Source organism: Aspergillus neoniger (genome assembly GCF_003184625.1).
Source record: "Aspergillus neoniger CBS 115656 unplaced genomic scaffold BO87scaffold_23, whole genome shotgun sequence".
In the NCBI taxonomy this organism is placed as follows: Eukaryota; Fungi; Ascomycota; class Eurotiomycetes; order Eurotiales; family Aspergillaceae; genus Aspergillus; species Aspergillus neoniger.
This window is the reverse complement of record NW_020291151.1, coordinates 349,854-377,292: the sequence shown is the minus strand read 5'-3', so window position 1 is coordinate 377,292 and position 27,439 is coordinate 349,854. Positions and strand designations below refer to the sequence as shown.

The following is a 27,439-nucleotide window of genomic DNA, read 5'->3' as shown; positions in this document are numbered from 1 at the left end:
ACGACTTTTAGTAGGGGAATCACTACTAAAGGCTAATAGGTGCCGATTCCCTGTGGAGGGATTTCTAGGCTGGGTGTAGACCGGAAAGACCCCATCGAATGGCATGATAGTTGTCTCCAATGACACGACAGATCGATTACGCCAGACTCTCATGGGCATCCCTCCAGGACTTGAGTGCTGTTTGCACAAAACGTCTGCACTTCTTGCCAGACAGACGGAAATCTATCTTCGACGGTGTGAGAGTGATTAGAGAATTTGTAAAGCGGCACAAAAACCCATCTCAGTAGACGTGGATGAACTCTGGATCACTATCGCCTAGCAGGAGACATCGAGGCTTTGATCAAGCATCATGACAGCGCACATGGATATCATCATGTGTCTGAATGACTGTCGGTGAAGGGACACTCGGTAACTGCGCCCTAACGCCAAGGATGGATCCGATATGATCCCACAAAAACAGCAAAAGCAATGAAAAGGGATGCATTAATTAGGAGCTTCTACAGATGGCCCCCAAACTCCATAGTTCGTATACAACCAGTGATGTTGGCTGGAATATACCTGTGTAATGCGTTTGCCTACGTTGTTGTAAGCGCAGCCGCCAACATTAGTGCAGAGCGCGGCTCATCTACCTAGCCTCAATCTCATCAGGAGTTCATGTGCATCTGCCAGTCGAGGGCTCAGAACAAGCCTTGTTGTGATCGTATGAAGCTGCGGAAGGACGGTCATGCAACAGCACATTTGGCGGAGTAATAGCCTTGCTAGAGGCTACATACAAGGCGCCATGCCCGTGAAAGCCGCCATAGTGCCATCTACGTTCGGCTGGCCAATGTATCATTGCCATCAGAATGGCAGTGTGCGACATGGCTGCAGATTAGTCTCCAGGGAGCGGTTGCATTGCATGCCGGGGACACCGGGACAGTGAGTGGCTATGCCAGAGAACGGGATGTGGTCAGAGCTCAGGGCTTAGCTAGATCGGTTCATGCAGTGTTACCCACAGACTTCCAGGCAGACAGAATTTGACTCCGGAGAAGAGGATTAAGACTGTAAAAGAGATAAGCTGAGCAGAGAGATCCAACGGTCTCAAGGCACTATGAGCCTCGCAGGAAGCCAACATATGACATCCAAGCTAAATGACACGAAGGCCGTTCCAGGGGAAGTAAGTAGCACGAGCAAGGCCACGACTCATGGGACATCGTACATGTGACATAGCATGACAGAGATTTTACAAGGCAAAGAAGCTGCAAATAAACTCTGGGTGGTATCCGACACTGCAGGGTCCTAGGCCCGGGGCTTTGGCAATGGGTGACAGCCGAGCTGCATCACTTACAGGGAGGCTTGGTATGGGAGCCGAATACGTGGCCAGCCAGTACATGCAATGCAGTCAAGAGTATGCTGTGCCAGGGCCAAGACATAGAATATTGCCTGCCTGGAGTTGCAACGCAGCTAACATGGGAAAGCGCCAGCTGCTGGGGACAGGTATGCGTAGTATATTCGGCGATCTGCCATTCATCGCCGGCTCTCCACCGTCGGGGCGGAGCTGCATACCCGATGGATCATGGAGTCTGCGGAGAAACCGGAACCATGGATATGCGGGATCCTCCGGGATGTATCTACTTTGTACACCATAGACATAGATAGACTCAAGGTTCAGGACAAGGGGGGTGGAAACTAAGGGGCATTCATGCGTCACAGGCAGTGGAGACCACGACATGTGAAGCATTCCGAGGCTGTTGATGATAGAGTCATTGGACACTAGTGAATTGAGCATCACGTCGGGAGACCCTGTTTACCGCGTACTGTACTAGTCAAGGAGGAGTCAATAGCCTCGACAAGGAGGCAGAAAAGCAGAGAGAGAGAGAGTCAAGCCACAGTTGAATTAATCATCAGGAGGTCCACCGTCGAGAGCAGCGAATGGCATCATCGTCATTGTTGGGGATGAGTTGTAAACGACACCAATAATGGGGGCATCTAGTGGCAATAGCGGCAGTTCAGCCACACGGCGAAGGACGAGAGAGTGAGTGTGGCGAATGCGCTATGCAGATTGCAGCGAAGAAAGAAGGAGAACTGCGTGCGGAGATCGACAGGAACGGAGCCAAAATTGCCTGAAAATGGGCAAGAGCCGAAGAGTGAGTGGAAGGCAGTGCAAAGAAGCAGATTTGCATCTCCACTGCGACACGAAGGCGTTTGGCTGCGCCTCGCCCGTCGACGAAGACGGATATTTCACTCGCTGCCTATAAGATGCAAGCAGCTTCGTCTGCAGAATTCCTTCTTAAACCACCTCTCCAGTTCATTCTCAGAACATCAAATTGAATAAGAACCACTCTCAATCAATCAAAGAATAGAGTTGATTTTATGTGGTTGTGGTTGACTCCTTGAATAAGCGCGCCTGCCAGATTTGACATTCTTCCCGCTTATCTTTACTATCGCCTCCTCCACTTCCAACCACCACCAACTACTTATACTACTCCACTACCACCAACTCTCTCCTCCTTCTCTCTTCTGAAGACACACATACAAACAAACAACCCATCAACAATCATCACAACTAACAACAACATTCACACAATGAACACCGCTTCACCACCTCATTCTCTCACCTCTTCTCCTTCTTTCGGAGCCCGTCGCTCGTCGCGACCCTCTCTCACCCTCGACATGTCCAACCTCCCCCCTCTTACACAACCTACACCTCCCTCCAACACCCTCATCATAACCGATCTGAACGACATTCTCCTCTTCCAACCCGACTCCCTCGCCAACCTTAAAGCCTATCTCGAGTCTTTGGCTCCTCTCAACTCCTTCTCCCCCCTCCCCTCCCTCCGCCGCATCCTCTGCTCTTTTCACACGGACTCCGACGCTCTCCGCATCCGCAAACTCCTAACTGGCGCACCACTGCTCAACCGCCCCATCATCCCCAAGATCTACTTTGGCGAACCGACTCCCATAATGGACGACCTTGAGTCCCGCCCTAAACTCCTGGAGGCCCCGCAAGTCGACAAGCTCTTCTTCATCTCACCGCCCCCCTCCCCGCCCCACGGCTGGGTCATGCGCCAGGAGGATCCCCCCAACAAGGAAGTCCACGCCAGTGATCTCGCCCAGGCTTTGGCCAAGTTGAAGACGGAGCAGTCCGGTGTTGAGGAAGCAGCGACGGGAGTGGTGGTGTCATCTATCGAACAGCAGCAACAACAACAACAACAACAACAACAGCCGGGTACTCCGATGTCCATGACCTCGGACAAGAGGACGAGCAGTTGGCCCGTGGCCCTGTCGCAGACGCGCAGCCGCAGCAGCACCCTCATCTACCACCCCGAGGACCACGGAGGTAGCCCTAACTTGCCTGCTGTCATGGTCGAGGACACCAGTGCTTCCCCAGACGAGGATATCGATATGGACATGAGCCCCATCGAGATGTCGGTCAAGAAGATGCCGCCCAAGACGTCACGGCCCCCAGTGGAGCTGATGGGGGGTATCTAAGAACTGCCAGTTTGCCCTTCGCTACTTTATCATTTTTCATCGCTTCCGTTTAAATGTACAGTCGGTGTGACTGGGCGCGTGTGGTGCATGGGATTGGATTGCTCTGATTCTAGACTTGAGATTTTGGGATGCATCGCTTGGCCATCAGGGTTTCTCTGTTTACTTGCAGTAAATGTTTTTGGATCATGAATGGCGTCTTGATATGGGATGGGGGAGATTGTCTTGTCTTATGTGCACATATGTTCAGCACTTGTTGGTTATGAAGCATGTTCCTCAGCATGATTATTTTACTCTCTCCTTTTGATCGATTCTTGAAAATACAGACCGATCAGCTATATATAGTGATATGCAAATATACCTAAAAATTGGATAACCACTTGAATCAATCCTCCTTACATGAACGTACTAGCTAGCTTACATCAAAGTCTTCATGAAGTCCTTCCGATAATCTAATTTTCTACTTCATAATCAGACCAGACTCATTTCTTATACTAATAATCAGGCAAATATACTCCCGCGTAATGCTGTGGAGAGTAATCCTCTACTGACTTTGACTTAAACAAATCTCTCAAAGCAGGTAAATTGGCTTTCATATATTACTGCATGCAGTATCTGCTTTTACCCCGCTGTATGGTGGTAACTACTATACGATCTCCACCACATGAACAGACACGTGCAAGGTAACTACTACATACTCAGTACCCCGCTAGTCAAAAAGCACCACAGCACTGTTCTTGACGACCTCCGGGCCCAGCACGGCCGCCAATTCTGCAATGATACCTTTGACGGACTGGGGGTTATCAATGGGCATTTTCTCCCATCCAACGAGGTCCTGTAGAAATTATTAGTCAATATGCAGCCAGAGAATGGAAAATAGGATGAGAATGTGGGCTTACAATCATATGCACGAAAGTACCGTGGACCAGCAGAAGCCAGTGATCCAGATCCAGCGCTTTGATTTCGTCGAGAGTCATGTTACCGGGCATGTTGAGGTCGAAGAGGGAGACTTCTTCGTCGTTGATCTCGGCGTCTGCTTCTTCAAGTGTTGCTGTGTTGTTGTCTCCGGTTGTGGTTGTGGTGGTGGCTTGTCGGTCCCGGGAAAGTGATACGTAGGGCCGTTCGTCGAGCTTCTTGGATAGTTCGCCGTCGAGAGGGTCCCATGTGTGGCTTTCGGGGTCTTAATAATGCGTTAGGTACTTTCATTAGAGTGGGTTGATAGTCCACTGAGAATCTTACCTAGGATGTACTGTGGTCGGAATGTTCCCTTGTAGCGCATCTTCTGGCATGAGTGGATGTAGTAGCCTGTTTTCGTTTCAATTTAGTTGAATAGTATGAAGAAGAGGTGGCTGTGTTAAACATACCCATGTAATAGTACTGGTATTGGGCTTCAATCGCAAGCGCGATTTCCCGCATTGCGCTGAGTTTCCCAAACTCCCATTGTTCGTATTCCGGGTCATAGCTTCTCTTGTCAGTGGTTTCTCTTGCTGTTTACTGTCGAACACTTACAAGATATAGACCGAGCTCACACCATTCGGCATAAGGTCCAAGACCGCCACCGCGATGAGCTTGCCATCCAGTCGGTAGCATTGATGCCATGAGCCCAGCTTCTTTTCATCCGATTTGGCAGCATTTGCTGGAGATCGAGTCATTCCCGAGCAAAGGAAGCGCTTGAAATCTTTGTCTGCCCATTTGGAAGCATCCTCTTTGTGGACTTTGGTCTGGTACTTGAGAAAAAGTTCGTATCTCGCACGATGTCAGTATAAACTGTTGAACACACAGGCAGCTGCACACCTACTTGGCTTGAGAGATAGAGTCGCCTTCCAGATTGACCTCGAATCGATGAGCAGGTTCCAAAGGTCTCTTGGTTTTGGGGTCAATGGGCCGCTTCACATTGCTGTATTCGGCCTCGTGAACTGCACCGAGAAGGTCAAAGTTGAACTTGCGACGCTTCTTCTCCCTACGATTAAACATTGGTGAGCTCACACATCCTCCCCCACATTAGACGGTCTACTTACTCCCGTGTCCTGGGGCAGAGGTATGCCGCTCTACGGATATACTCCGGGCCTAGAACGAATTTGTTCCAACGATTGATAGCCTTCCGTTGGTCTTTCCTAGGCGTGAAGGCGGAGGCATCGAGCCTGGACGAAAAGTCAATGCAAGCTAGTCAAGGACAAGAATTGGACCAATTACACACCTCATCGTATAATGAGGACAGCATGATCGTTGCAGGTTCTGCTTGTAGTACAGTGTCCCCGACCTAGACCTGGATTAGCGACTGGCTAGCCAGACGGGGGTGGGATGTGGCTCGCATTACGAAGGCGAACCGCCGTACCTTCGCCAGCCCCTGTTGACTAGAGCTTCATAATGCGCCGGGCGTACAGAAACCGAACTAGCGTAGTAGGAGGCACCTGCAGTAGACGTGCATCAGCGGTCCCATCCGGCAGCACGACGACATTTCCGCGATGGACTACTACGGCAGAGGAGAGATTGAGGGTGGGTCCGGAGAGACTCACTTCCATTATCAGATTTGCAGTAACCACAGGAGTTGCGCTGGTAACCTAGAGAGAGTTGAGTCAGGGCATGTTGGCGCAGCCATAGTGATGACGATGGAGCAGTCTCAGGACGACTCTCATTAGTTGATCGGAGGATATCCGTCCCAGTGCAGAGATAGGATGGGCTTTAGTGAGATGGATGAGGCCAAGACAAAGAGGATAGATACTATGTGTGTGTCGGGGGTGCTTTTGACCGTAAAGTTGAGAGTGAGGGGAATTTGGCCGGGAATGAGGGGCAGCCAAAAAGAGTACATCAAAGACAAGACAAGAGGGCCACAGGATTTCCGATCCAAAGAATCGGTGACAGGGCAGGACCACTGGGGCCAATGATGCCGGCACGGGGAATGAAAGGCTAATCTGACTGGCTGCTTACCAAGAGGTCGGAAAAGCGACAACTTCCTCGCCTGTTCGGCATCGACGATGGGCTCCATGGCGTGCCGTTTGCGGGCAAGTAGTGCGATGGAGAAGGGATTAGCTGGCTGCGCTCACGGCGGGAACGGCAGAAAAAGAAAAAGCAAAGCGAGACAGGACAAGGGGCGTAGCGGGAGTAAATTGTCCGTCTCAGGAGTCCTGAGATCAAGGGATATGGAGAGAGTGTTGAGGTAGTTGAAGTGGACTGGATGGATGGATGGATGGATGGCTTGATGTTGTTGGTTTTCAAGTTGATGCGGGACAAGAAGATACTAGATGGAGAGCCCAAGGCAACACCGTCACAACACTCCCTCCTCCAGGCAGGGCCATCTCACGTATACTTATAACAATACGCCCAGCTCCGGGTCTACACAGCAGGAAAAACCTCGGACTTTACAAGATAAAGATCAAAAATCATACCCACTGGCAGCTTCAGTAGGTGCTGCATGATCATAGGACTCCCCAGTTCGTCCTGGAGGGAGCTGTCCCCGTCACTGCTATCGGGAGGTAGAAACAAGGTTGAAGGTGATGATGCTTCTAGAAGAAAGACCTGAGCGGCTGCTGGCCTGATCACTGCCGCATGTCAGAACTGCTGACCCCCTGGTCAAGTACGTAGTCAGGTTCAACCTGATTGCTCGTCCCTTGTACTTTGTAACATCTACACGGATCTTGTTCTCTTTGCCACCTAATTGCTCGGTGCCTCGGAGATGAAGGTGATGCGGAGCAAGCACGGCTCCAGAAAAAATGATTTCACTACGGGTTAGTTGGCCATAGCTTCTCATAGTAGGTGCCATTGCCATTTCCAACCAGAGGCAGTGGCCTACTAGGTAGATACTACTAGACTGGAGAAGCCCCATGGCAGAGCATCTAGGTAAAGAGTAGAAACTGCCAGGTTCGGTTTTTAACCTGAGGCGGAAAAGGGTTCAATACCATACGGTCTGGCCTTGTATGAACAGCCTCCATTACAATACGACGGGGAGGGTATGTAAAGCCGACGGTACCTGAACTTGCTTCGATCGAAGCGGAAATTGGCCAAGTGTCAACCTTCTGGCGACAAAATCTTGCCATGTCGTGGATGCTAAGAGTTACTGGAATGTGGCACACGGAAGTGAGTGTGCTGCTGGTCGATCCTGGAAATTCGTCCAAATCAGAATTCTCCTAGCATCGGCGATGACCAGGAGGCAAAAACCCTCACCCAAAAAAAAAAGTCTCCCCCAGACCATGACATCACGTGCAGGAACTCCCCCCAACGTCCAAGCATCATCGGCATCATCACGGCTTGTTCGATGCTAGGATCTCAGGATCCGCACCTCGACAGATCGCTGCTGCGTTGTCGCGTCCAGATCCAATCGCCACCGGGAAGTTTCTCGAGCCACTATTAGTCTTTCCTGTGCAGGTTACCGCAGTAGTTCCATTCCTTTGCAGTTAGTCACCGCATCGTCCGAGCAACTTCAACGCTCTGATCGACCACACACCTTTCCTCCCCCCTCCATGGTTCCTCGGCGGTGGGCAAGGTACGCTGTGTGAGCAAAGCAAGTACCATGTAGGTAGACCCTGGCCCGCATACATCATCACGAACGCGCAGGTCGGTCTGGATGCCTTTTGCCTTCATTGTTGGGCTGTCGCATCCGCATCATCCCTTGTTCGACAAAGAGGTCACATAATGTAGATAGTAGAAACAAGTAGGAAAACTCAGAGAAGTCACCCTTCCGATCATTCGAGGAATTGGTGACCGGCCGAGTGGTTGCTGCTGCCCCGCATCCGTTCCCATAGTCAACCTTTTCTCCCCCCTTCTCTACTGTGTTAGTACCTAGTCACTATTTCCCTCTTCCTCTTCACTGGGCGAGGTCGGTGACATCGGTGTGCTCTCCTCCAATGAGCCCGCCAGGATCCGAGGCGCCTAATGTATGCAGGGCATGCCGTCGCATGATATGGTATCCAATCCGTAGCTTGCGCGCAGGAAGTACGGGGAAAATTAAAGGAAGGGGACAAAACTAGAAGAAGAAGAAGAAGAAGAAAAAAAAAAAGATAAAATCAAAAAAGGTAAAATTCATCAGGAGTTGAATGAAACATATAACGTAGCTGGATCATTCGATAACCACTTGTCGATGCAGCTTGAAGCTCCAAAATCGTCCCATCGGAAATAGCTCAACACGTAGCAAGGTACTGCCGGGTCGCATGTGGTAGTTGATTCTGATATCATTCGTTGAAAAGGGGTGCAGACATCGATGCGCTACATGCAGATATTCTACTCTGCATGATGCTACTACCACTTAGTACTCACTCTTAACTAAGTAGTATATACCCAGTCAGATGAATGAATGAGTATCCAGCACATAGTTAGTAGATACGTAGATCGGCTGGTGGATAATTCGAACCGAGAGAGGGAAACCAGCGAGTCGCGGACAGTTCCACATTGAGGAGACGGATTTAGTATTACACAGCAAATAATCAGAAAGGAGTAGGCACAGGGTTCCCCGTCGCACGGAGTACCGCATCCAGAGATGGTAAACGAGGTGGACCGATCCCGGGTTGTCTTCGGTTTTTGCTCATGTTCTTCACCGTGAGTTCGTTTTGAACCGGACAAAATCAATATGTAGGCTATATCAGAAAAAGGGGCAGTAATAGGACTAATATTAAATATAGCCATATTGAGGAAATATTAAGTAATGGTGTGTTTAAACCCCGAGGGAAAAAGGGGTTGGTTGGCAATAAGCCATCAGGGACCGGTGTGAGAGGACGATGGATTAACTATAGTGTTCCTCTATCGATAACCATAACCACAGTATCTACGCTGAATCCCTCGTCATTATTTCGAACACACCAGCGCTTACGGCGGAGAGCACAAGGGCCCGGTTTGCTTCCTTCGAAAGGAGAACAATAGAAAAGTAGACTAGACTGATGGAGACATGACCTAAAAAGTAAGATAAATTATTTTGCTCATTTGGTCCATGCTAATAGTAGCAGTAATATGAGACGAAAGGAAACTGTCTGTTCCACTAGTCTGGGGCCCTAATTCTGATAGTGCCATAGGGCCTTGAGTGTAAATGGATGAGCGGGCACAGCGTTTGGTTGCTGGGAGATGAGATGGACTTGCAAAGCCGTAAGTACCGACTCGACCGAGATGGGAGTTAGGGGACAACGGAAGCTGCAGTAACCCTCTAGGCTGCTGCTGTCCCAAGCAAAAATTAATCCCCGTTTTGTGTGTGCGTGTGTGTGTGTGTGTGTGTGTGTGTGTGTGGGTGTGGAAAAGAGGACTCCTGCTCCCTTGGTCCAGCCGGTTTGCTGTGGAACCTCCGAGGAGTCCGCAGACCTTCGGGAGACTCAGGAGCAGTTCATGGGGAGGGCAACAGACCTAGTCTGTGACTCGCCGACGCGTGAACCACCGAAGAGAGGAGCCAAATCGACCCAGAGGAACCGCCAGAATTACGCTTGGGAGGTATCAGCATGTCCGGTGGGATGGCCCATATAGTGCAAAGTAGTCTAGTTCATGGATTGCCCTCGGACACACTCCACAAAGCTACGTATGACTGGGGGTTTCTAATTTTACTTTACAGTACCATAGAGAGTAGACAATGGTAAGGGAAAAGGATCAGTTTAGGTGAGAGGGTATGAGCAAGCAGAGGACCCCTGGAACCGAACAATAGTACCACCGGAAAAAAAGATCCCAGCGATTAGAATAATGACATTATAGTAAGCGTTCAAAAGAGCAAGTCGCATAGGCTGACTTGGGGGGGGGCAAAAGTAAGTAAGTTGAGTAGCGGTGGTACCTGTACCAGTAAGGTAACTGGTACCTAGCAGAAGAACCGAAAGAACCCGTATGGAACCAGTATTACGGGAACCCACCGCGTCGGGTTGAGGGGAGAACGCAGTGGAAAAGCAGTGGAAAGCAGCCCGGACAGACGGACGGGGAGGCCGGCGATACAGTACTGGGGTTGTACCCAGACGGTACCGTCCAGCGAAAAGTAGAGAGTATGGACGAGGGATTGTAAGAGGGAGACAGAGAGAGAAGAGCGCGCAAAGTCCGCTCCGGGCGAGAGAGACACAGAGAGCGAGCGACCTTCCTGACCGGATCGCGCCGCCCATTACTATCCCCAAAGCTGTCTCTGATTTCCCCCCCCCTCCGTCCTCTCGCCTCTCCCCCCCCCTCCCTCCGTCCCTCTCTTCCTCCCTATCCGTTCCCTTATTTTTCCTGGTATCCCTCCGATTATGATGTTCTTTTACCTTCACACCTCTCCTTCCAGGTTCCCGTCCGCCGCGGGAGTGAACGGGGATACCTAGTTCCTAAAATTTCCCTCCAGTCTTAAATCTTTTTTTTTTTTTTTTACCCTCCCCAAAAATTTCCTGGCCTACTTCGACCGCCTGGCCCATTTTCGCTTCGGGAACAAGACAGGAACTCACGGTTCACCGGCCAGCTCCTCATCCACAAGGCCGGGCCTTCTTCTTGTCTCAAATTTCCGTCGTTGGACATTTCACGCCTCCCTTAGCACCGACAGTGTCGTCACACCGATCGTGTCTTGGAATCGGTGTCATTGACCTTTTCCCTCAACCTTGAAACTTCCCATTCCTTTCATACCTGTGTCGCGTGAAGCACAGCTTGGCTGTGTCGCACTGGTTTTCGAATTCTTGCTATATAGACCGCGTTATAGACCTTTCTCTGGTGTTTTCTTATTCTTTTATTCTTTATTCTTTTTTTTTCGTTATCTTGATTTCCAATGTTCAAAATGGCGGATCATCCTCGCTCAATGGAGTCCCGTGTGGGACGCAAAAACCAACGTGAGTAACATCCCTGGGCTTATGGTCATTTGAAATCACTCTACAATACCGTTTTCACCGGTTTCTGCACGTACTGCAACTCTCAATATGACGCAATACTATTTGTCGCGCAACGTGGCTAACTCGCGTTGTGTATAGGGTACGGACCGAAAGGTGAACGACTCGTGGCCGGTGTGGTTCCATTGTCCGCGGACAAGACGAAGGTGCTCATGATTCAGTCCGCGGGGCGAGGCGGTTGGGTGCTTCCTAAAGGCGGTTGGGAGACCGATGAAGTAAGCGCCCAACAAGCTGCCTGTAGAGAAGCCTGGGAAGAGGGTGGAATAATATGTACGGTGCACAAAGACCTGGGATTGATCCCGGACATGCGCCCGTCGACGTTATTAACGTCCTCGGCACCGAAAGCATCATACCAGTTCTTCGAGGTCACAGTGGACCGGGAAGAGGACCAGTGGCCCGAGATGCACAAGCGGAAGCGTCAATGGGTCACCTATGCGCAAGCGGCCGAATCGCTTGCCAGTCGTCCCGAGCTTCTGGAAGCGCTGAATCGCAGCTCCCTGCGGAGGTAGCGATGGCGTATCATTTCTCTTCCTTCGTTCAAAAGGGCGGGGAAGTTGAAATGATGGAGACTTGCCCGTGGGCTAGAGCTCCATGACGACTTGACATGAATCTTGAAACCGAAAAGAAAAGCTACTCTCGATTTTACCTTCTTGCTTCGATTCATTTGCCTGGGTTTCTGCCTCTGGTTGGCTATACTGCTTTTGGTTTTAATTCTCTTCTTCGGGCTATTTGGGCAGCCCGACGGCTTTCGCGCGTGAGGCGCACTTACCACTATAGAATCCATGACGGAGCGTCAGCATAGAATGTTAGAGGAGTACGGTCTGGCGGCGGTACAGCCGACGGATGGAGCAAAAGTTGATGGGGTCAGCATGACATGCTTTGGGATCGCATCCTACGGTTGGAGCGGGCATCTGCTTTTGGAAGGGGTCATTTCTTTTTCTTTTTCTTTATATTTCTTCGACTTGATATACCCTTGCGACGACTTGCTGGTTGACTATGGCCCGCCAGCTATTCTGGCTCGAGAGCTGTCGACAGGTGCCTCCGTTGGTGCTGGGGATGAACTGCCTTTTGCTCATGCAAGCTAGGAATCTGACCTGCAAAGGAAGAAAGCAAGCATACTCCTCATTTTGCGAGGCAACAGAAGACCATAGGGGCTGGCTGTCTGCTCAGTGTGTAACTTAAAGTAAGCTCGTAGAGATCGTAGACCCGTAGATCTGAAGACAGTCAATCCCATATATAATTAACACTAAATTTAATATGTTTTGTTGCTCTTTAGTCTTTGAAGTTTGAACTGACCTCAGAATTTTGATCTGCGGCAAACGCCGCGGCAGACGCATTACCCAAATAGGCAAAGCGCGGGCTGCAGGTCGGCGACGAACTTGACCTCAGCTCCTTCGCCATTCATCATTCCCTCCAGCATCAGTCCTCTCCTCGCTGCTCCATCTTTCACTACCACAACCATCCCTCCACTCGATAGGTAGCGCCTCTGCGCTACTAACCGCACCCACCATGGACTACGAGATGGATATTGAGCCCACCGGGCCCCAAGTCACTGTCCGCGAAGTGAGTTCACCTCTTACCAATCCGCCTATCCACCCTCTATACCAACACCAGCCCATACGACACAACCACCCCATCCAACCTGTCCAATCATCCCTACTAACTCTCATAACCTTACCAGGCCGAACCTACCCGCGTTGACTTCAAACTCACCTCCGTCGACCTCGCCTTCGCCAACTCCCTCCGCCGAGTAATGCTCGCCGAAATCCCCACGATGGCCATCGATCTCGTTGAAGTGGAAAAGAACACCTCCGTACTGCCCGACGAATTTCTCGCCCACCGTCTAGGCCTTATTCCCCTGATCAGCAAAAACTGCGACCAAGACGTCGAGTACACGCGCGACTGCGAATGCGAGGACCACTGCGCGCGCTGCTCTGTAACCCTGTCGCTGCATGCGCGGTGCACAGGCGACGATATTATGCGGGTGTATGCGCGCGATCTCGTGGTTTCAGGAGAACGGGCGAACGAGTGGGTGGGAAACCCGGTGATTTTGGATCCTGAGGGAAACGGACCCTTGATTTGTAAATTGAGACGCGGTCAGGAGTTGAAGATGACGTGTATTGCGAAGAAGGGCATTGCGAAGGAACATGCGAAGTGGATGCCTACGTCGGCGATTGGGTTTGAATACGATCCGCATAACAATTTGAGACATGTGGATTACTGGTATGAGGAGGATGCGGCGAAGGAATGGTATGTTTTATCCCAACCTTCATCTTCGGTCTTTGTTCTCCAGCACCTTTCTGCGTCACCTACTGCAGAGGATGGTATTCTACATGAGCAAGCGAAGGTCGGATGCTAACAGTGACACCAATACAGGCCCGTCTCAGCCAACGCAGGATGGGAACAGCCCGTTCCCCCAGACCAACCATTCGACTACGACGCCCAGCCCAACAGCTTCTACATTGACGTAGAGAGCATCGGCACCCTAGAGCCGGACATGATCATCCAGCAAGGAATCACAGTGTTGCAACGGAAACTCGCCTCCGTGATCTCCTCGTTATCAGGCACCGAAGGCGCAGACCGCAATGGCGTCATGGGCGGCGACGATGAAGATATGATGGGTGTGCGCAGTCCGGATGCCTACGAACCCCCCGAGGGTATGGACGGTGGCTTCACGGCGTATGCGAACGGTGGTGGCGCTAGCGCATGGGGTCCTAGTGCTACGACGCCGTATGGAGTTACGCCGTATGGGGGTGGATATGGGTTCTAAGGTGGACTCGGTCGTCGCATCTTACCTTCTCACCTGGCAAGGAAAGAAGAGGGGCGATGCTTCTACCTTTTCTCCCATTTCTGAATTCACCATGAAAAAACTGGGGAAATACAAAAAAACAAACCGAGTCAAGTCACATGCTCAGGCTCATGCTCAGGCTCACCATACCAGTGACGAACATGACTATGGCCATGACAAAGACAGTGGCACCCACAACCCGTCACACAGACTATCATGAAGTCACCCAAGAAACCAAAAAACCTACTTACCATAACTACTTGCTACCAAGACCATACTTCGATCGATCTATCAGTTAGCATCCGGATGGAGTTCGGCGGGAGTTTCACATTTCTACTTGATTTGCGGCCGGGCGCGAGGAATTACCTACTTACTTGCTTGCTTGCTTTGCTTGATTCGATTCACATATTATATTAACACATATTTATTTCTTACTTCCCATCTTTGTTTCTCACTATTTTGGGTTCAAATTTACTGCTGCACTGCAATCAGTATCCACTATTCTGTGCTACGCTACGCTATGCTATGCTGCGCTTTGCCTCATGCCTGCCTAGTCAAAACCTTGGCTACTCCTGTGATATTAGAATTCCTTTCCTCCGTTATTATGGTTATTATTATTACTATTTTGCTATTTACAACGTATCCAATGGCTATTGCTAAAAATCGGGATACATGGTTACCTCAATACTAGCAAGATTATCACTACTTACTAAAATCACATTGATACCTACAGACGAAGCTGCATGGATCTATATGCTAGTAATAATGAGGAACAGCCAGTAGTAAGCTCGTATATATACTATGATGATACGATGGTAAGATCCCATCGATACACAAAAAGTAGTAGGTAGGGAAAGGAGTAAAGTAGATCCAAAGAAAAAGACAGGTAGATACGATAGATGATAGATAACAAGCAACCACACTACAACACCATGTACTACCAATCAAAGATACCATAACCAGCCGACCAACCAACCATGTACCCATAACCGAGCACACTCCGTCCACCAACTATTGACAGGAGAAATCTGAATTGAGGGAAACCAAGCGAAAAAAACCGAAGACCACGTGCGCCACAGTAGACAATGATGATGATGAAGCAAGTAAGCAGGCAACCACACCAGCCGGCCGGCCAGCCTATAAACTTCGGGGGATGAGAGGGGAGAAGAGATGAGAAATGAGGAAAGGGTGTGTGGATGGCAGTAAATGGAGGGGAACAAAAGACAAGACATGTCACGAGATGCGAGGTTGCAGCAGGTAGATTGCAATGAATCAAATCAAATCTTGTCTATGAATTTTCCCTTCCCGCTTTTGATTGTGATGCCAAACAACATGAAAAAGCCCTAGAAGTCGTGTCACTGAGGTAGAGGGAGATGAAGGTGGAGACGAGGTGAGATGAGAGAAGACAGAAGATAGGGCTGGCCAGAACCAATGAAAATCTGTAGCGCAATGGACGCCAGTGTACGCCAGCTAGCCAGAGCGATGCGAGGAGAGAGAAGCGAGATGTAAGTAACCGAAGAAAGGGGACCTGTAGATGAACGCCCACCATGTGCACAGCACACAAGACCGAATGTTTCCGAATGGATCAGATCGACAACGCCATGTCCACGTGATGCAGGTACAGAGACAAAAGAAGGAGCAGAAAGACAAGGAACGCCTGCCTATGCATCGACTCTGTTGCATCACACCCCGTCAATCGCGTCCGTCCCCAGATCGTCCGACCCGTCGGCTAATACTGGGTTCTGCGGCAAGCGCCGCCCGAACCCGTAGTAAAACTCCAGAGTCTTGGCTTTCTGTTTGTCTCGCACAGATTTGAGGTAATCATAGCTGCCTTCGAGTCCTCGGATTTGTCCGTCAATCACAGCCTCAACATGGCCCAGCATGCGACCGTTGCTACGACTACTGGACTCGATGCCCGTGAAGCTCATCGAGTCGTTGCGTCGAACTAGCGGACTGACAAGTTTGCGCCGCAGGGTTTCCAGATTGACCTTGAGGGTTAGTAGACGGCCGCGGTGGTCCACCAATAGGTGCTTGTTAGTGACAGTGCGACTACGGACATTGGCGAGCAGCCGCTTGTTCTTTTCGTATTTGCGAATCGCAGCAGCATTGGCTCCCATAAGCCTAGTCCACAGCGACTCCAGCATCTCGCCCTCTTCGCGTTCTTGTACATCCGACTCGCGGACTACAGTCCGTTGAAGATTCAGAAATTGGCGGTCGATCGCTTCAAAGAGCGCGAACAGCGCCGTTGAGTGCGTCAGCTCGTTGTTGATCGCCTCTTCTAGTACGGAGAGCATTTCGGTAAAGGTCCGAGTGAGGGTTGTGCGGGTACGCTGGGCAGAGGTTTGGCCGAAGACCGCGGTGACGAAGTTGCCAAAGGTGGTTGGGGTGCTGGTCAGTTCAGTGCTGGACCCTTCCCCACTCGCGGCGCTAAGTCGCTCCAGCGCCCCCAGTCGCGCAAAGATCCCGTGGAGGTTATCGAAAACGACCGACGGCAACGTACTAGGCGGTTGCGACGATAAGGCCTCTAGTTCACGCTTGGCCCAATCCATGGCGAGCAAGATGGAGTCAATGTCCCCCTCAACGTCGGAGAAGAAGCGCGCCAGCTCCAGAGAGAGCGACTTGAGGGACTCGGAGAGTTCATCCAGTTGGCGGACAATGATCGGCGCGCTGGTCATATTGGTCCCGCGCACCGATTCTCCGAGGTCCCAGACAGCCACCCCAGTCTCCTGCAAGGCGGTTATTTGATGCGCGCCATTCTCCGAATAGTAGATGAGGGGCTCGAACGAGCGCGCAAACCCTGACAGCTTGACCAGATCGGGTATCGCTTCAGGAACGCTGGGCAGGAATAAGGCGCGCATGAACGCGATCGATATGAAAGCAACGATTACAGAAAGAATTGCGTTGGATTTGGAGCTAGTGATCTTATCGAGTTTGGACCGCAAGTAACTAAAGAATGCGACAAAGGGCTCACGGTGCTGAACTTCCGCGCGCACAGCGAACCGGATATCTTTGAGGCGTCATGAATTAGTTCATTCCGGCCAGGAAGCTGCAAAGGGTAGCAAACCAAGATAAAGCCTACAATTGCTGAGGTTATTCCCCGACCCAAAGTCCAGACCCTCGCCATCCGGGCTAGCTCTTGCACCTTTGGGTCCCGGGCTCGGCGAGCGACCTTTTTCTGGGGTCTCTGCGTCGGCTGGCAAGGGGACATTGGCGGCTATGGTGATGTCAGCTGTCTCTGCGGACTGGCTGCGTTTCCCTGCGGTCGGCGCCTCCAGCGCATCCTCATACTGCGGACTAGGCTCGCGCGATTGCGACGGGCTCAGTCCGACCGAGGGCTTGAGGCAGAAACGGTCGTAATCGGGATTGCGCACGTAGGGCTGATGGCGATACCAACCACTTCCTTGTACATAGTCATACCTGCGTAAGCCCGGAGGCGACCAGCGATCTCCGTTAGGCGTGAGGTCGTCATCCTCCCCATCCGATTCCTCAGAGCGGAAGCCCGAATGCTGGGAAGGCAGACCGAAAACGGGGGATTGACGAGCGTTACTATTGCTCTCGAAGTCCTCGAGCGACGCATCCAATGAAGGATGTTCGTCGAAGGCGCTTTCCAGCTCGTCTAGCATGATAGACGGCGTTGCGCACTGCAACACCAAAGAAGTCAAGGCCACTTTCGATCGCTGCGACGTCGTGAACGACTTGCGCAGCAATAGACAATAACTTCAGAGGGTGGGTGCTATCAAGGTGATAGAAGAACGAGGGTTAGTTGCGGGCGCGCTAAGATCCGGTTAAGGAAGGGAGAATAGAAGCTATGCGCCAAGGGAGAGAAGGGGAAGGAATGGATGATGACAGGGGTGAAGGGTAGAAAAAGGGGTCAAGATTACAGCGTATATGGTTATAGATGTCCCTGCGAGTGAATCCAAGAGAGAGCAGGGAGGAGGGAGAGCAAGACATGGGAAGGTTGAATGATGGTGGGAGGGTAGCAATGTAGTAGTAGTAGAAGATACGCGGGACGAGAACCCGGGGGGGAAAGCCTGAGTGCCTGAGGAATGGCCAGCAACGGCGAGCGATCAAACCGACCCGACGAAACAGAACTGAGGGAGAAGTGGGGAGGTAGATAGAGCAAGATGAAAGATGGTCCAGTCCGTCGAATCAGTCAGAATGCAGACAAGAATAGATGATTTGTTTGGCTAAACCAGTTTTCTTTCTTGCTTGCACTCTTCTGTCTGTCTGTCTGCCTGGTCTGTCTGTATGTCATGAAATGACCAGCGGACTAACGGGAATGCGACAAGTCACGACGGGTTACAAGAGGCGCTTGCAGAGGACACACCCACACGAGGGGTCACCTCGAAGGGGGGAAGGAGATTTATTGGAGCAGCTGCTTTGCGCCGTTAGTTTAGATAGTAGGGATGAGACAATAATGATAATACGGGAAGTAGTTTATATAGGAATGGATTGATGTATTTGATGGGAGATAGATGGTAATAGATGGGAGTCTTCAGGTACAGGAAGTACAAGAAGGTACAGGATAATACCGGCCCGCCCCTCGCATGCCTTCCACGGCTGGGGTTTTTATTTCAATCAAAAGGAAAGAGCGACCCATGGAGGGGCCCCGCTAGGTGGCTGGTCCAATCAGAATCGCCGCGCCACGGGTCAGGTGGGATCATGGGATGCTCATCCCTACAGGCCCATCGTAGCCTCCAGTCTGTCTGTCCTCTCTGTCTAGACTTTCCTCTGTCCCGGTCGCTCCCAGTCGACAATGTCCTTTTTACTCTTTAAACCTCCCGTCGCAACATTCCTATATTTCTTCAAAAGAATTGTCCTCGTAAAAATAGGGAACGTGCCTTGGTTCATGGATCTCGTTCCTGTGGAAAATTAGGAACATTCCATCTGGTGGAGGGAAGAAAAAGAAAAGAAAAAGCCTCCTGGTGGTATCCATCTATCTTTATCGGGCCCATCGGCTCCCCTCCAGAATCACCGATGCTGATGCTTAGGCTCACTCGCGCATAAACACTTAGTTACTTCACTACTGACCGAGCTAGACTACATCCTACCTTGTACTTTTTCGATTTCGCAGGGTTCAAACTGAACTCTACAATGACTGCGTTTCATCAGACAGACTAGGACCTGACCGACAGACCGATCCATCTTCCTCCTGACGATAACCAAGCAACCAGGGTGTCTGCCTACGTACAAAGTACTATACTTCGCGTTGGATCGCATCGCATCGCATCCCACCAGATCGACTTTACCCCCCGGCCACTATCTACTCCACAGAATTATTTTGAGACATATCTCTTATCCGGAACAATTTCCTCACGACTCTCACGTAGTCTAACAGACAGACATACTGCAGTTTCCTGAACCTTTTTATCGATAGTTATCTGCATTTCTTTTCCCACCCCGCTAGATAAACTATAAGCCCACCCAGATAACCTACCATTCGACAACCATCATATCGGCGTGACTCGCATCCATCCATCCATCCATCCTAAGTCACGACCACATGACCACCCAACGAAAAGGTTCCTTGAACCTACCTATCACCGTACCGGTCGCTTCCGTAGTTCGCAATCAAGCCCGATACGTAGAAGTTCACTTCAGTTCAAGTTCAAGTTACCCCATGGGAGACTGCAGTAATCCATTTCTTCTCTTCCCCCTCCTCTCTGGCCCCCCCCTCCTTCAGGACGGTACGTAGTATTTACCCTCCGATCGAGCAGCTACCTGGTTGGCTCTAAGGTCATTTTACTAGAGGAACGGTACCTTCTCGGGACCATGAACCTACCTATCAATGGCTGGCTGACAACTGGCCCAACGGCCGGGCCCAATGACCATCCTGAGCTGCCCTCCACGGCCCTGCAAGGATCATCCGCCAGATTGCCGGTGCAGTTTGGCCACCGTTGTTTTCCTCGCTGACTCGTAGGTAGATACTAGTAGTAGTAGTAGTAGTAGAGTTACTCACTTCCAACCCCCGAGGGGTCCCCTTCTCCGTCCCCTCCTCTCTGCAGCACATACGTGGTCGCGGAGTCGCGCAGGACGAATCCCCGGCCAGCATGGGATGCACGTGATACATCTGAAACTCGGGACGGGGTCCAGCGCACGGCCATCGGTCCGTCAGGCAGAAAAGGGAAGCGGCCTGGTTAGGTAGTCTAAGCAATCACTTAAGCTATACTGATACTGCGTAAAGAGCATATTGTTTTGTTTGTTGTCATGTGAGAGGAGATCTCTTCATTTCATTATGGTCTCAAGCAACCAAATTGTTTTTAAAACCATGATACACACAAGGGCTGGAAGGAAACACATTCGTAGAGGACACATAGGAGACGGAGGGTAAAAAAAGAGAACAAAAAGGGAATATGTAGACAGCGCTCGCGGAAGGAAACAGGACTCTATTGTATCTGTATCGTTCCAACTCAGCAACGCCAAAGGTCTATCGCGGGTAAACAAGGGCGTGGTAATGTTACAGTCCCTGACTGTCGGGTTGCCGACTCACCGCCTGTTTCCAGCGCGGATAAGCGGACAATGTTCGGCAGGCGGGTTCTAGAAAGGTTCATGACGGTGAGGTGATTTAAGCGGTGCTCTCCTTGAGGTAACTGTAAAGGTACAATTGTCAGCGCTCTGCAATACGCCATTTTGGATCGTTCGGGATAGCACATACGTGATGAGGTCGTTCCTCTCCTTGCCCTTCTTGAGACCACCGAAGGCCATCTTGGTACCGGGGATGAACTTCTTGGGGTTCTCGAGGTAGGAGAACTGCAGACAGCATTAGCCACAATTCTTCTATACAATATGCGATTTGGTGAGCGGAGCATACCAGAGAGTTCTCATCCCAGGTGACACCAGCCTGCTTGTTGGCGTCGGTGTAGGCGTAGCCCTCGGCCTGACCGGTCTTACGGCCGAAGAGACCGTTCAAGTTGGGGCCGACCTTGTGGGGACCACCAGCCTCAACGGTGTGGCACTGAGCGCAACGAGTCTGGATGCGACGTTAGTATACTGTTCTGTCCGAGCAAATGTCGACTTGCGACGCAGAGCGATCACAACTCACCTGGAAGAGCTTAGCACCCTTGGCGGAGTCACCTGAATCGAAGTCGATGTTAGCGAGCTGTTGTTTGGCTTTGTCTGCCGCCTCGGCCTCTCTCTTTTCCCTTTCTGCCATTTCCTCGCGACGTTGGATCCAGCAAGGTAGAACACAGGCATCCCAGCTCATGATGACAAATGTGACGCTCGACTTATGCTGTGATTGTGAAGTCGACTTTTGTCTTCCGACGCAGCGTTGTTTAAAGAGTAAAAGCGTGCGGTTTGCGAAAATGTAGAGCAAACGCGACAGCAAACGCGATGAATCGAGTCACAGCAGGCAGAAGTTTCGAGCGCCAGCAACAGCCATCATAAAGCGGGAAACCATCACGGCATTGGGTGAATGCAGTGTTTGAAAGCACCAGTGAATGAAGAGCCTCCGAAGACAAGGAGCGGCCAAAACAAGGAAAACTGCGTCAGCTTACCGGGAGCGAAAGAAGCGTCCTTGCCCATTTTGAATGTGTGTGAAGGGATTTAAAGGGTATTAAAAGGTGTAAGAGTAATATACAAAGGAATTGGTCTTGCGGAGGATATCCTGGGGAAAATAGAAGCGATGGAGGAGAGAAATCGGACGAGGGAAGAAAAACTTGCGATCAATTTGTACAAGAGCGGCCAGCCTTTGCCCCCAACGCCTCCCGTGATCCGGGTTGTGGCCAATCAGGGATGAGATGATTCAGCACAACGGGCGCTTCCGGGACAAGATGCCGGTGTCCTTTTTGAGCCATGCTCCATGTTTCCCAAGAATTGTCTCCATTTACCCAGATCGATCTGACCGAGTTCTGGTCAATTGACCCCTGTGCATGCCAGGCTTGAGACTCCATGCTTTTTTTTTGGGAGTCCCTACACTACTCTACAATAGGAGATGATACTCGCTGAATCTCTTCCGAGCATATAGCGGCTTTTCTGCCGGCGACTGACGTAGCGCTTCCGAATGATCTCATCCTGTGTTCATACTTGCCATATTTGTGCCTCCGTCATGGTGGCCCAGTTCCCTACGTAACGCACACAATTATAGGGCGGTAACTACGGAGAAGACCCGGAGAAGATACGGAGTTGGGCCACCGCAATTGACTGTTTCTGGTCCCGCAAAGCCCTGGTGTTGGAAATTCGCGCGCCATCATTTGTCCTCCGAGTTTGGCCGACTTGTCATGGGAATTCGTGTTGTTCCGCTCCGCCGGGGACAATCCCGAGGTGGCCTGAGGCAGAGGGAACAACAGCCTCAACAGGCACCAGGAACCGCATACTTGGTTTATTGCAAACACATGCACATGCACATAGAAAGAATTCATTAGTAGCCATACATTTGTCAAATACACATAATATCTGATTGATATCTTTCACAGTAATCTTTATTCAATCTCCAGCAGTAGCACAGCGTAGATTCAACGAAACCATTATCACGTGATCCGTATATCCTCCGCAGCACCAGGAAAAAAATACCCGGGCCGCGACACCAACAGGCCAGGCATTTCCCAGCAGCCAACTCCAGCTTTCATCTGCGGTGCACCTCACCAGTGAGCCTTCACCCACCTTGCTCTACACACAATGCCGCCCGTCACAATCCCCCAATTCCTCCTCCCCCGGGGCGCTCCCTCCCCGCTCAGCCTCCGCGCCTTGAGCCGACGAACCACCTACCGCATCACCAGCAGCACTACCCAGCGATGCGCCTCCGATGACAGCAAACCCCGCGTGCTGTCCAAGCCCGACAAGTTCCGTCCTCCATCCCACCCCGCGCGCCGGGTCGTCCAAACCCGCAATGGGAAGGTTGTCAACAGCGGTCCCATCAACTACCCGGGGCCGAAGCTCAGTGAGAAGGAAAAGGAAGAGCAGAAGCACAGGCAGTACCCGAACATGTTCCCGCCTGAGGGGACCGTAATGCACAAGTTTTTGACGAATCGGTGGATTCACATTTGGATTGCGATGGTGAGATATCCCTCCTTGTTTAGCTGTTCAATTGCAATGATATATGAACAGCGTACTTGTGGTGTGCTTTGCTAACTCTATGTGATTGTGTAGGGTGTACTGACCTCCCTGGCTACTTTTACATTCACCACGAACTTCAAGCACTCGTCGCCATTCGCTCATTTGCTGCCGCCGTGGTCGGCACTGCTGTCGCATCCGATTGATACGGTTAGGCAGGCCATCTCGGTGTTCCGGATGCATGTGCAGCACAACTCGATCGAGACAAGGGAGAAGCGTCGCAGACGGGTGGACGATGCTGAGAAGAGACGGCAGTATCGGGTTGCTCATGGGTTGGAGGAGCCTAATGAGAAGGATGCTGCTGGCGCTGATGGAAAGGGGGAGGTGGCTGTGGATGACCAATCTCCTGTGGCTAAGGAGCAGCAGGGTGAGGATGATAAGAATGTGTATGTTGATTGGGAGGGTAACAAGCGGCCTGTCAAGAAGTGGTTGGGGATTTGGTGAGGGCGTCATCTGGAGACTTTATAGTTAGAGGCACCACATCGACATCATCAAGCATTGTATATTAGCCTTTGTTCTCTTCTCATGTATTATCTGTTGTGACAGATCTAGTCATGTGTTTTGTCATAGCAATGTGTATTAGTTTGCTCTGTCTACTGCAGTTGCTTAATACAGGTTCTATTCATCTTCCAGCAAGTGCAGGGAATTATCCCAACTAGAAGTCTGCGGTGAAATTTTAACACTGATGACCAGAGTATGGTGTCTTGTTAGTACCCATCTCCATGATAACATGAGCTTGCACAGCTTTCCAGACAATGCAGGTACATGGTGCTTTGCATTGGGTCCTTATGCTCTTACTATCCTTGAACAATGTGCAACAGGGTCAAAATGCTGAAATACTTCTGCTGTAAATACTGCACTAGCAAAGCATCAGCAAGCTTCCTAGAAAGCACCTACATAAGCCCACGGACGTATCACAGACGTCGCTCTGCATACCTGCTCTATCAACCACTTCAAGGCCAAGCGCTGCGGTGTTAACATACAAGACTCATTACTTTGCCAGACTCCTTCCTGAAGAGATAGTAGACACAGACTACTCCATATTTCTAACATAAGCAGTGCTCCACAGATCTTCATTCATCTTTCAATCAAATGTAGACATGCCCTATATCATCTCCTGCATGTGATAAGCTTCTCCACACGCCGTGGTTCACCAAATGCGGGGAAAACCGAGTGATTGACAAGCCCTGAAATCAACAAGATACTTGCATGATCAACCTTCGGCTTATCGCCTGGTTAATACTATTTCCAGTGGAGCAGTCTTCACCCCCAATATAAATATCCCCCCACTGAAGACAGTCGGTTATATCTACCACGCCTCACTTACATTCCTTGGTCGGATGCGGATGACGTCGACCACTTCCAGCTTCCGCGATCGATCGATCCAGACGAACAAATAAATACATCGCAACTCCACACTCAAGACTCCAGGTCCTCATTATTCTCTACTAATTCAAGCTGAATCTGAAAAAATAACCAACCATGCCCTGGTCCGCCGCACTCCCTCAGGCGATGTTCGCCCATCCCCTAGTCTCCATCGTGACGCCCATCGCGACGGGTTCTCTAGTCGGGTACCATACCAACCGTGAGCTTCCCCCACTCCCATACCTCTCCCCTTTGAATAGACACAAATACTGAGACAAACCAGGCAAAGGCCGCACCAAACAAACCTACCACTCTCTCAAAAAACCCCCTCTCTACCCACCAACCTGGGCCTTCCCCGTCGTCTGGACCGTCCTCTACGGCATGATGGGTTTCGCCATCCACCACGCAACAGTATCAGGAACCATAGCCGGCGAATACCCCCCTTCACTATCATCACCATCATCAATAGTCCAAGACTGGACCGTCAAGTCCCAAACGCTATACATCTCTCAACTGGCGTTGAACCACCTCTGGATGCCGCTGTTCTTCATGTTCCGGAAGCCGGCGTGGGCGTTGGCAGATCTGCTGCTTCTGAGTGGGAATGTGGCGGCGTTGATGCATATCTGGTGGAAACATGACCGGGTGGCTTTTTGGTTGATGACGCCGTATGCGGCTTGGTTGGGGGTGGCGACGTATTTGAATGCTGGGGTGGGGATTTTGAATAATTGGGTGATTGGGGGTGAGAGGAGGAAGGAGGAGTGATTTTGATGGATGGTTCTATGGAGTACTATATGTGTGTATGTGTATGTGTATGTTTATGGGTGTTTTGAGGCGTGGGTTGAATTTGGATTGATTGTGTAAGATATATATATTGGTTCGAGAAAATAGTTGTACTACTATTGATTTGAATCCAGTTTGATGAAGTGTTGTTGTGCTCTCAGCTTCTAGCAGGTAGCAAAGAGGCCATTGGTAACGCAGCAGTTGTTTCACGAAGTATTAGTTTCCCATGTCTAAACAATCTGCAATTACGAAATGATTTTACAGGCCATGGACAATGAAGTTGGATGCCGCCTATTCTCCCTACCAGACCAGCAGACATGATATAGTATAATCTGCTAGCTAAAATAAAGTCCGACGCAGGTTTCTTTTCCCATTGTAATCTCCCTCAACCACCATATAAGATCTACAGAATAACCATATCCATCAGTTCCTTAGACAGACAACATCGCTCAAGGCTTGCCTTTTGTGATTGAGAATCTGTACCTCCGTGAAGTCATTCAAAAAGACAGCGTGGAGAAGTCGACATTCTTCATGATCTATAAAGTGGTCAGCAAGATGCAATATTATGCCAGAACAAGAAACGAACCTGAAGTTGGTACACTGGTAGCGCAATTGATGATAATCCAATCTTCAACGGCTTTCTTCTGTAGCCAGTCAAAGTACTGCCCTCCCTTCTGAAACCTCTTCACATGATCATCAATCCTATCATGATCTCTCACCAGTTCCACTGCCCACTTCTTCTCTGGTATGAAAAAGTCGGCTCTCCCAGATGCCGTCCTAGCCCATTCTGTGGAAATTGGCACCCCTCGGCCAGCTACTTTACAAAACGCCCTGTAGAACTCGTCTTGGTACTGCGTTTCAACTGGTCTAGGTTGTGCTGCGGTTGACAGTTTCCTGTCGGTGGTCGAAGGCTTCAGGTTCATCCTTGAAAACTCATGTAGAATTTCCATACACAACTGACTCAAGATGGTGAAGCGCGGCGGCAAGGGTCTTTTGTCTTGGGTAATGAGGTACTGAAGCCATCTAAGGAGTTCTACTTAGTATAAGCAACAGCAGATATGTATGACGATACTTACTTCTCATGCAGGCGGGATGGCAGAACAGCAATTTCATATTGGTCTGGGTTCCCTTCTGGACCCGTATGCATCCTGTGGATCCAGCCTCTTTCATAGCATTTCTTCAACCCTGGTCTCTGTTCCCAATTGATATTCCCCTTCTCTGTAATCTCGCACAGTATTTCGCGAACTGGACCTTTGAGGTCTATTAGTTTAGGGAAAGAGCGAGAGACGCCGCATTTCGCCACGAAGGCAAAGGCAGATTCCTCATCACCGTCGAGGATGTTGAGAACATGCTGCTGGGTTATCACAAATATCCTGTCATGTTTCGTCTCGGCGCGATAGGTCTACCGCAAGATTAGCCGTTCAGGTTACAACGAACATAGACAAAAACGATCATAGACACCAATAGTAGTGAAATGCGGAACCTACCTCACAAACGAACCGTATCATCGCCGTTACGCCTCCGGGGTGCCCATTCGTAAGTGAGAACAGATATTTCTTAGCTTCGTCATCAAAGGTAACTACCCAGTCGGGGAAATCGCATCGGAGAATTCGGCAAAGAACGTCATCAAACTCTGACTCGGTATAGTAAAGGCCAATTTTCGGTGATTCACTACACGATTGGGGCGTGAGTGTTGTGCATTGTCTTTCGGGTATAATGGCTGGACAATAACTTAAACCCTGAGGTGGTTCCACACCCGTTGATGGACTTCCAAAGTAGCAGAAGAGACAAATGCGTAGTTTATATCTGCGAGGCTTGTCTATCAGTAACTTTATTATATGATTCCACAGGTAATCATCATCGTATGACCCTTGGGCCTCATCCACAATCACAACAACCTCATCGTTCATGATGTTTGGGGTATGACCGCTTGGAAGACGTTGTTTGAGCGCCTTAGCAAGTGCCACCCATGGCTCTGGGTCGAATGTAATAAGGTCTTGTTTCCAAGTGTAGAAGAATGGGACAATGCGTCCTTGATCTTGCAAACGACTTTGAAGTAACCGTGCCAACGTGGTTTTGCCGCTGGCAGGAGTTCCTCTAACGAGGATAACGGGATAGGCATCGATGAGCTTGATTAGCTCAGTCACCGTGTCCTGTCTAAGGGATATATGCGAAAGATCCTCTATCG

General features: G+C 50.4%; 11 protein-coding genes across 11 annotated transcripts; 5 read left to right on the top strand and 6 right to left on the bottom strand.

Moving 5' to 3' along the window:
* Window positions 1-647: 647 nt before the first annotated feature.
* On the bottom strand, window positions 648-877 carry BO87DRAFT_378110 (uncharacterized protein). The gene has a single exon (XM_025623727.1). The coding sequence runs from the start codon at window positions 860-862 to the stop codon at window positions 653-655; it is 210 nt and encodes a 69-aa protein (XP_025478096.1). The 5' UTR covers window positions 863-877; the 3' UTR covers window positions 648-652.
* A 1,396-nt stretch (window positions 878-2,273) lies between these two features.
* cbpA (putative calcineurin binding protein) lies at window positions 2,274-3,847 on the top strand. Its single transcript, XM_025623726.1, has one exon. The coding sequence runs from the start codon at window positions 2,566-2,568 to the stop codon at window positions 3,469-3,471; it is 906 nt and encodes a 301-aa protein (XP_025478095.1). The 5' UTR covers window positions 2,274-2,565; the 3' UTR covers window positions 3,472-3,847.
* Window positions 3,848-4,038: 191 nt separating this feature from the next.
* On the bottom strand, window positions 4,039-6,921 carry BO87DRAFT_378107 (arginyltransferase). Its single transcript, XM_025623725.1, has 11 exons — window positions 6,397-6,921; window positions 5,985-6,029; window positions 5,804-5,879; window positions 5,666-5,728; window positions 5,487-5,609; window positions 5,267-5,428; window positions 4,978-5,214; window positions 4,833-4,930; window positions 4,708-4,773; window positions 4,368-4,648; window positions 4,039-4,303 (listed from the first exon to the last, which is right to left on the bottom strand). Exons 1-11 carry the CDS (start codon window positions 6,452-6,454, stop codon window positions 4,178-4,180), a joined length of 1,335 nt encoding a protein of 444 aa, XP_025478094.1. The 5' UTR covers window positions 6,455-6,921; the 3' UTR covers window positions 4,039-4,177.
* Window positions 6,922-10,945: 4,024 nt separating this feature from the next.
* On the top strand, window positions 10,946-11,913 carry BO87DRAFT_104546 (NUDIX hydrolase). Its single transcript, XM_025617813.1, has 2 exons — window positions 10,946-11,210; window positions 11,349-11,913. Exons 1-2 carry the CDS (start codon window positions 11,150-11,152, stop codon window positions 11,774-11,776), a joined length of 489 nt encoding a protein of 162 aa, XP_025478093.1. The 5' UTR covers window positions 10,946-11,149; the 3' UTR covers window positions 11,777-11,913.
* Window positions 11,914-12,696: 783 nt separating this feature from the next.
* Window positions 12,697-14,154, top strand: BO87DRAFT_104533 (DNA-directed RNA polymerase II core subunit RPB3). Its single transcript, XM_025617812.1, has 3 exons — window positions 12,697-12,830; window positions 12,949-13,517; window positions 13,644-14,154. Exons 1-3 carry the CDS (start codon window positions 12,777-12,779, stop codon window positions 14,035-14,037), a joined length of 1,017 nt encoding a protein of 338 aa, XP_025478092.1. The 5' UTR covers window positions 12,697-12,776; the 3' UTR covers window positions 14,038-14,154.
* Window positions 14,155-14,952: 798 nt separating this feature from the next.
* On the bottom strand, window positions 14,953-15,512 carry BO87DRAFT_104509 (uncharacterized protein). Its single transcript, XM_025617811.1, has one exon. The coding sequence runs from the start codon at window positions 15,285-15,287 to the stop codon at window positions 15,000-15,002; it is 288 nt and encodes a 95-aa protein (XP_025478091.1). The 5' UTR covers window positions 15,288-15,512; the 3' UTR covers window positions 14,953-14,999.
* Window positions 15,513-15,737: 225 nt separating this feature from the next.
* BO87DRAFT_388227 (uncharacterized protein) lies at window positions 15,738-17,678 on the bottom strand (the record flags this gene model as incomplete). The annotated part of the gene is made up of 2 exons (XM_025624846.1): window positions 15,738-17,062; window positions 17,135-17,678. The coding sequence occupies 2 exons, from the start codon at window positions 17,676-17,678 to the stop codon at window positions 15,738-15,740; spliced, it is 1,869 nt and encodes a 622-aa protein (XP_025478090.1).
* Window positions 17,679-20,620: 2,942 nt separating this feature from the next.
* On the bottom strand, window positions 20,621-21,259 carry BO87DRAFT_427604 (cytochrome c; the record flags this gene model as incomplete). Its single annotated transcript, XM_025627414.1, has 4 exons — window positions 20,621-20,645; window positions 20,711-20,805; window positions 20,867-21,025; window positions 21,098-21,259. 4 exons carry the CDS (start codon window positions 21,257-21,259, stop codon window positions 20,621-20,623), a joined length of 441 nt encoding a protein of 146 aa, XP_025478089.1.
* A 1,350-nt stretch (window positions 21,260-22,609) lies between these two features.
* BO87DRAFT_362545 (uncharacterized protein) lies at window positions 22,610-23,722 on the top strand. Its single transcript, XM_025621641.1, has 2 exons — window positions 22,610-23,049; window positions 23,143-23,722. Exons 1-2 carry the CDS (start codon window positions 22,672-22,674, stop codon window positions 23,548-23,550), a joined length of 786 nt encoding a protein of 261 aa, XP_025478088.1. The 5' UTR covers window positions 22,610-22,671; the 3' UTR covers window positions 23,551-23,722.
* Window positions 23,723-24,562: 840 nt separating this feature from the next.
* BO87DRAFT_378099 (TspO/MBR family protein) lies at window positions 24,563-25,399 on the top strand. Its single transcript, XM_025623724.1, has 2 exons — window positions 24,563-24,691; window positions 24,755-25,399. The coding sequence occupies exons 1-2, from the start codon at window positions 24,589-24,591 to the stop codon at window positions 25,231-25,233; spliced, it is 582 nt and encodes a 193-aa protein (XP_025478087.1). The 5' UTR covers window positions 24,563-24,588; the 3' UTR covers window positions 25,234-25,399.
* Window positions 25,400-25,674: 275 nt separating this feature from the next.
* On the bottom strand, window positions 25,675-27,437 carry BO87DRAFT_362541 (uncharacterized protein; the record flags this gene model as incomplete). Its single annotated transcript, XM_025621640.1, has 4 exons — window positions 26,739-27,437; window positions 26,328-26,653; window positions 25,838-26,274; window positions 25,675-25,787 (listed from the first exon to the last, which is right to left on the bottom strand). The coding sequence occupies exons 1-4, from the start codon at window positions 27,159-27,161 to the stop codon at window positions 25,675-25,677; spliced, it is 1,299 nt and encodes a 432-aa protein (XP_025478086.1). The 5' UTR covers window positions 27,162-27,437.
* Between the last annotated feature and the right edge of the window lie 2 nt (window positions 27,438-27,439).

Excerpts from the sequence above, each read along its gene's own strand:
- BO87DRAFT_378110 (XM_025623727.1), bottom strand. The coding sequence starts at position 862 with ATGTCGCACACTGCCATTCTGATGGCAATGATACATTGGCCAGCCGAA.
- cbpA (XM_025623726.1), top strand. The coding sequence starts at position 2,566 with ATGAACACCGCTTCACCACCTCATTCTCTCACCTCTTCTCCTTCTTTC.
- BO87DRAFT_378107 (XM_025623725.1), bottom strand. The coding sequence starts at position 6,454 with ATGGAGCCCATCGTCGATGCCGAACAGGCGAGGAAGTTGTCGCTTTTC. Across the intron at positions 5,880-5,984 it reads CTGCAAATCTGATAATGGAA|GTGCCTCCTACTACGCTAGT; the intron begins GTGAGTCTCTCC and ends CGTCTACTGCAG. Across the intron at positions 4,931-4,977 it reads GTGAGCTCGGTCTATATCTT|CTATGACCCGGAATACGAAC; the intron begins GTAAGTGTTCGA and ends TGACAAGAGAAG.
- BO87DRAFT_104546 (XM_025617813.1), top strand. The coding sequence starts at position 11,150 with ATGTTCAAAATGGCGGATCATCCTCGCTCAATGGAGTCCCGTGTGGGA. Across the intron at positions 11,211-11,348 it reads TGTGGGACGCAAAAACCAAC|GGTACGGACCGAAAGGTGAA; the intron begins GTGAGTAACATC and ends CGTTGTGTATAG.
- BO87DRAFT_104533 (XM_025617812.1), top strand. The coding sequence starts at position 12,777 with ATGGACTACGAGATGGATATTGAGCCCACCGGGCCCCAAGTCACTGTC. Across the intron at positions 12,831-12,948 it reads CCCAAGTCACTGTCCGCGAA|GCCGAACCTACCCGCGTTGA; the intron begins GTGAGTTCACCT and ends TAACCTTACCAG. Across the intron at positions 13,518-13,643 it reads GAGGATGCGGCGAAGGAATG|GCCCGTCTCAGCCAACGCAG; the intron begins GTATGTTTTATC and ends ACACCAATACAG.
- BO87DRAFT_104509 (XM_025617811.1), bottom strand. The coding sequence starts at position 15,287 with ATGTCTTGTCTTTTGTTCCCCTCCATTTACTGCCATCCACACACCCTT.
- BO87DRAFT_362545 (XM_025621641.1), top strand. The coding sequence starts at position 22,672 with ATGCCGCCCGTCACAATCCCCCAATTCCTCCTCCCCCGGGGCGCTCCC. Across the intron at positions 23,050-23,142 it reads TTCACATTTGGATTGCGATG|GGTGTACTGACCTCCCTGGC; the intron begins GTGAGATATCCC and ends GTGATTGTGTAG.
- BO87DRAFT_378099 (XM_025623724.1), top strand. The coding sequence starts at position 24,589 with ATGCCCTGGTCCGCCGCACTCCCTCAGGCGATGTTCGCCCATCCCCTA. Across the intron at positions 24,692-24,754 it reads AGTCGGGTACCATACCAACC|GCAAAGGCCGCACCAAACAA; the intron begins GTGAGCTTCCCC and ends GAGACAAACCAG.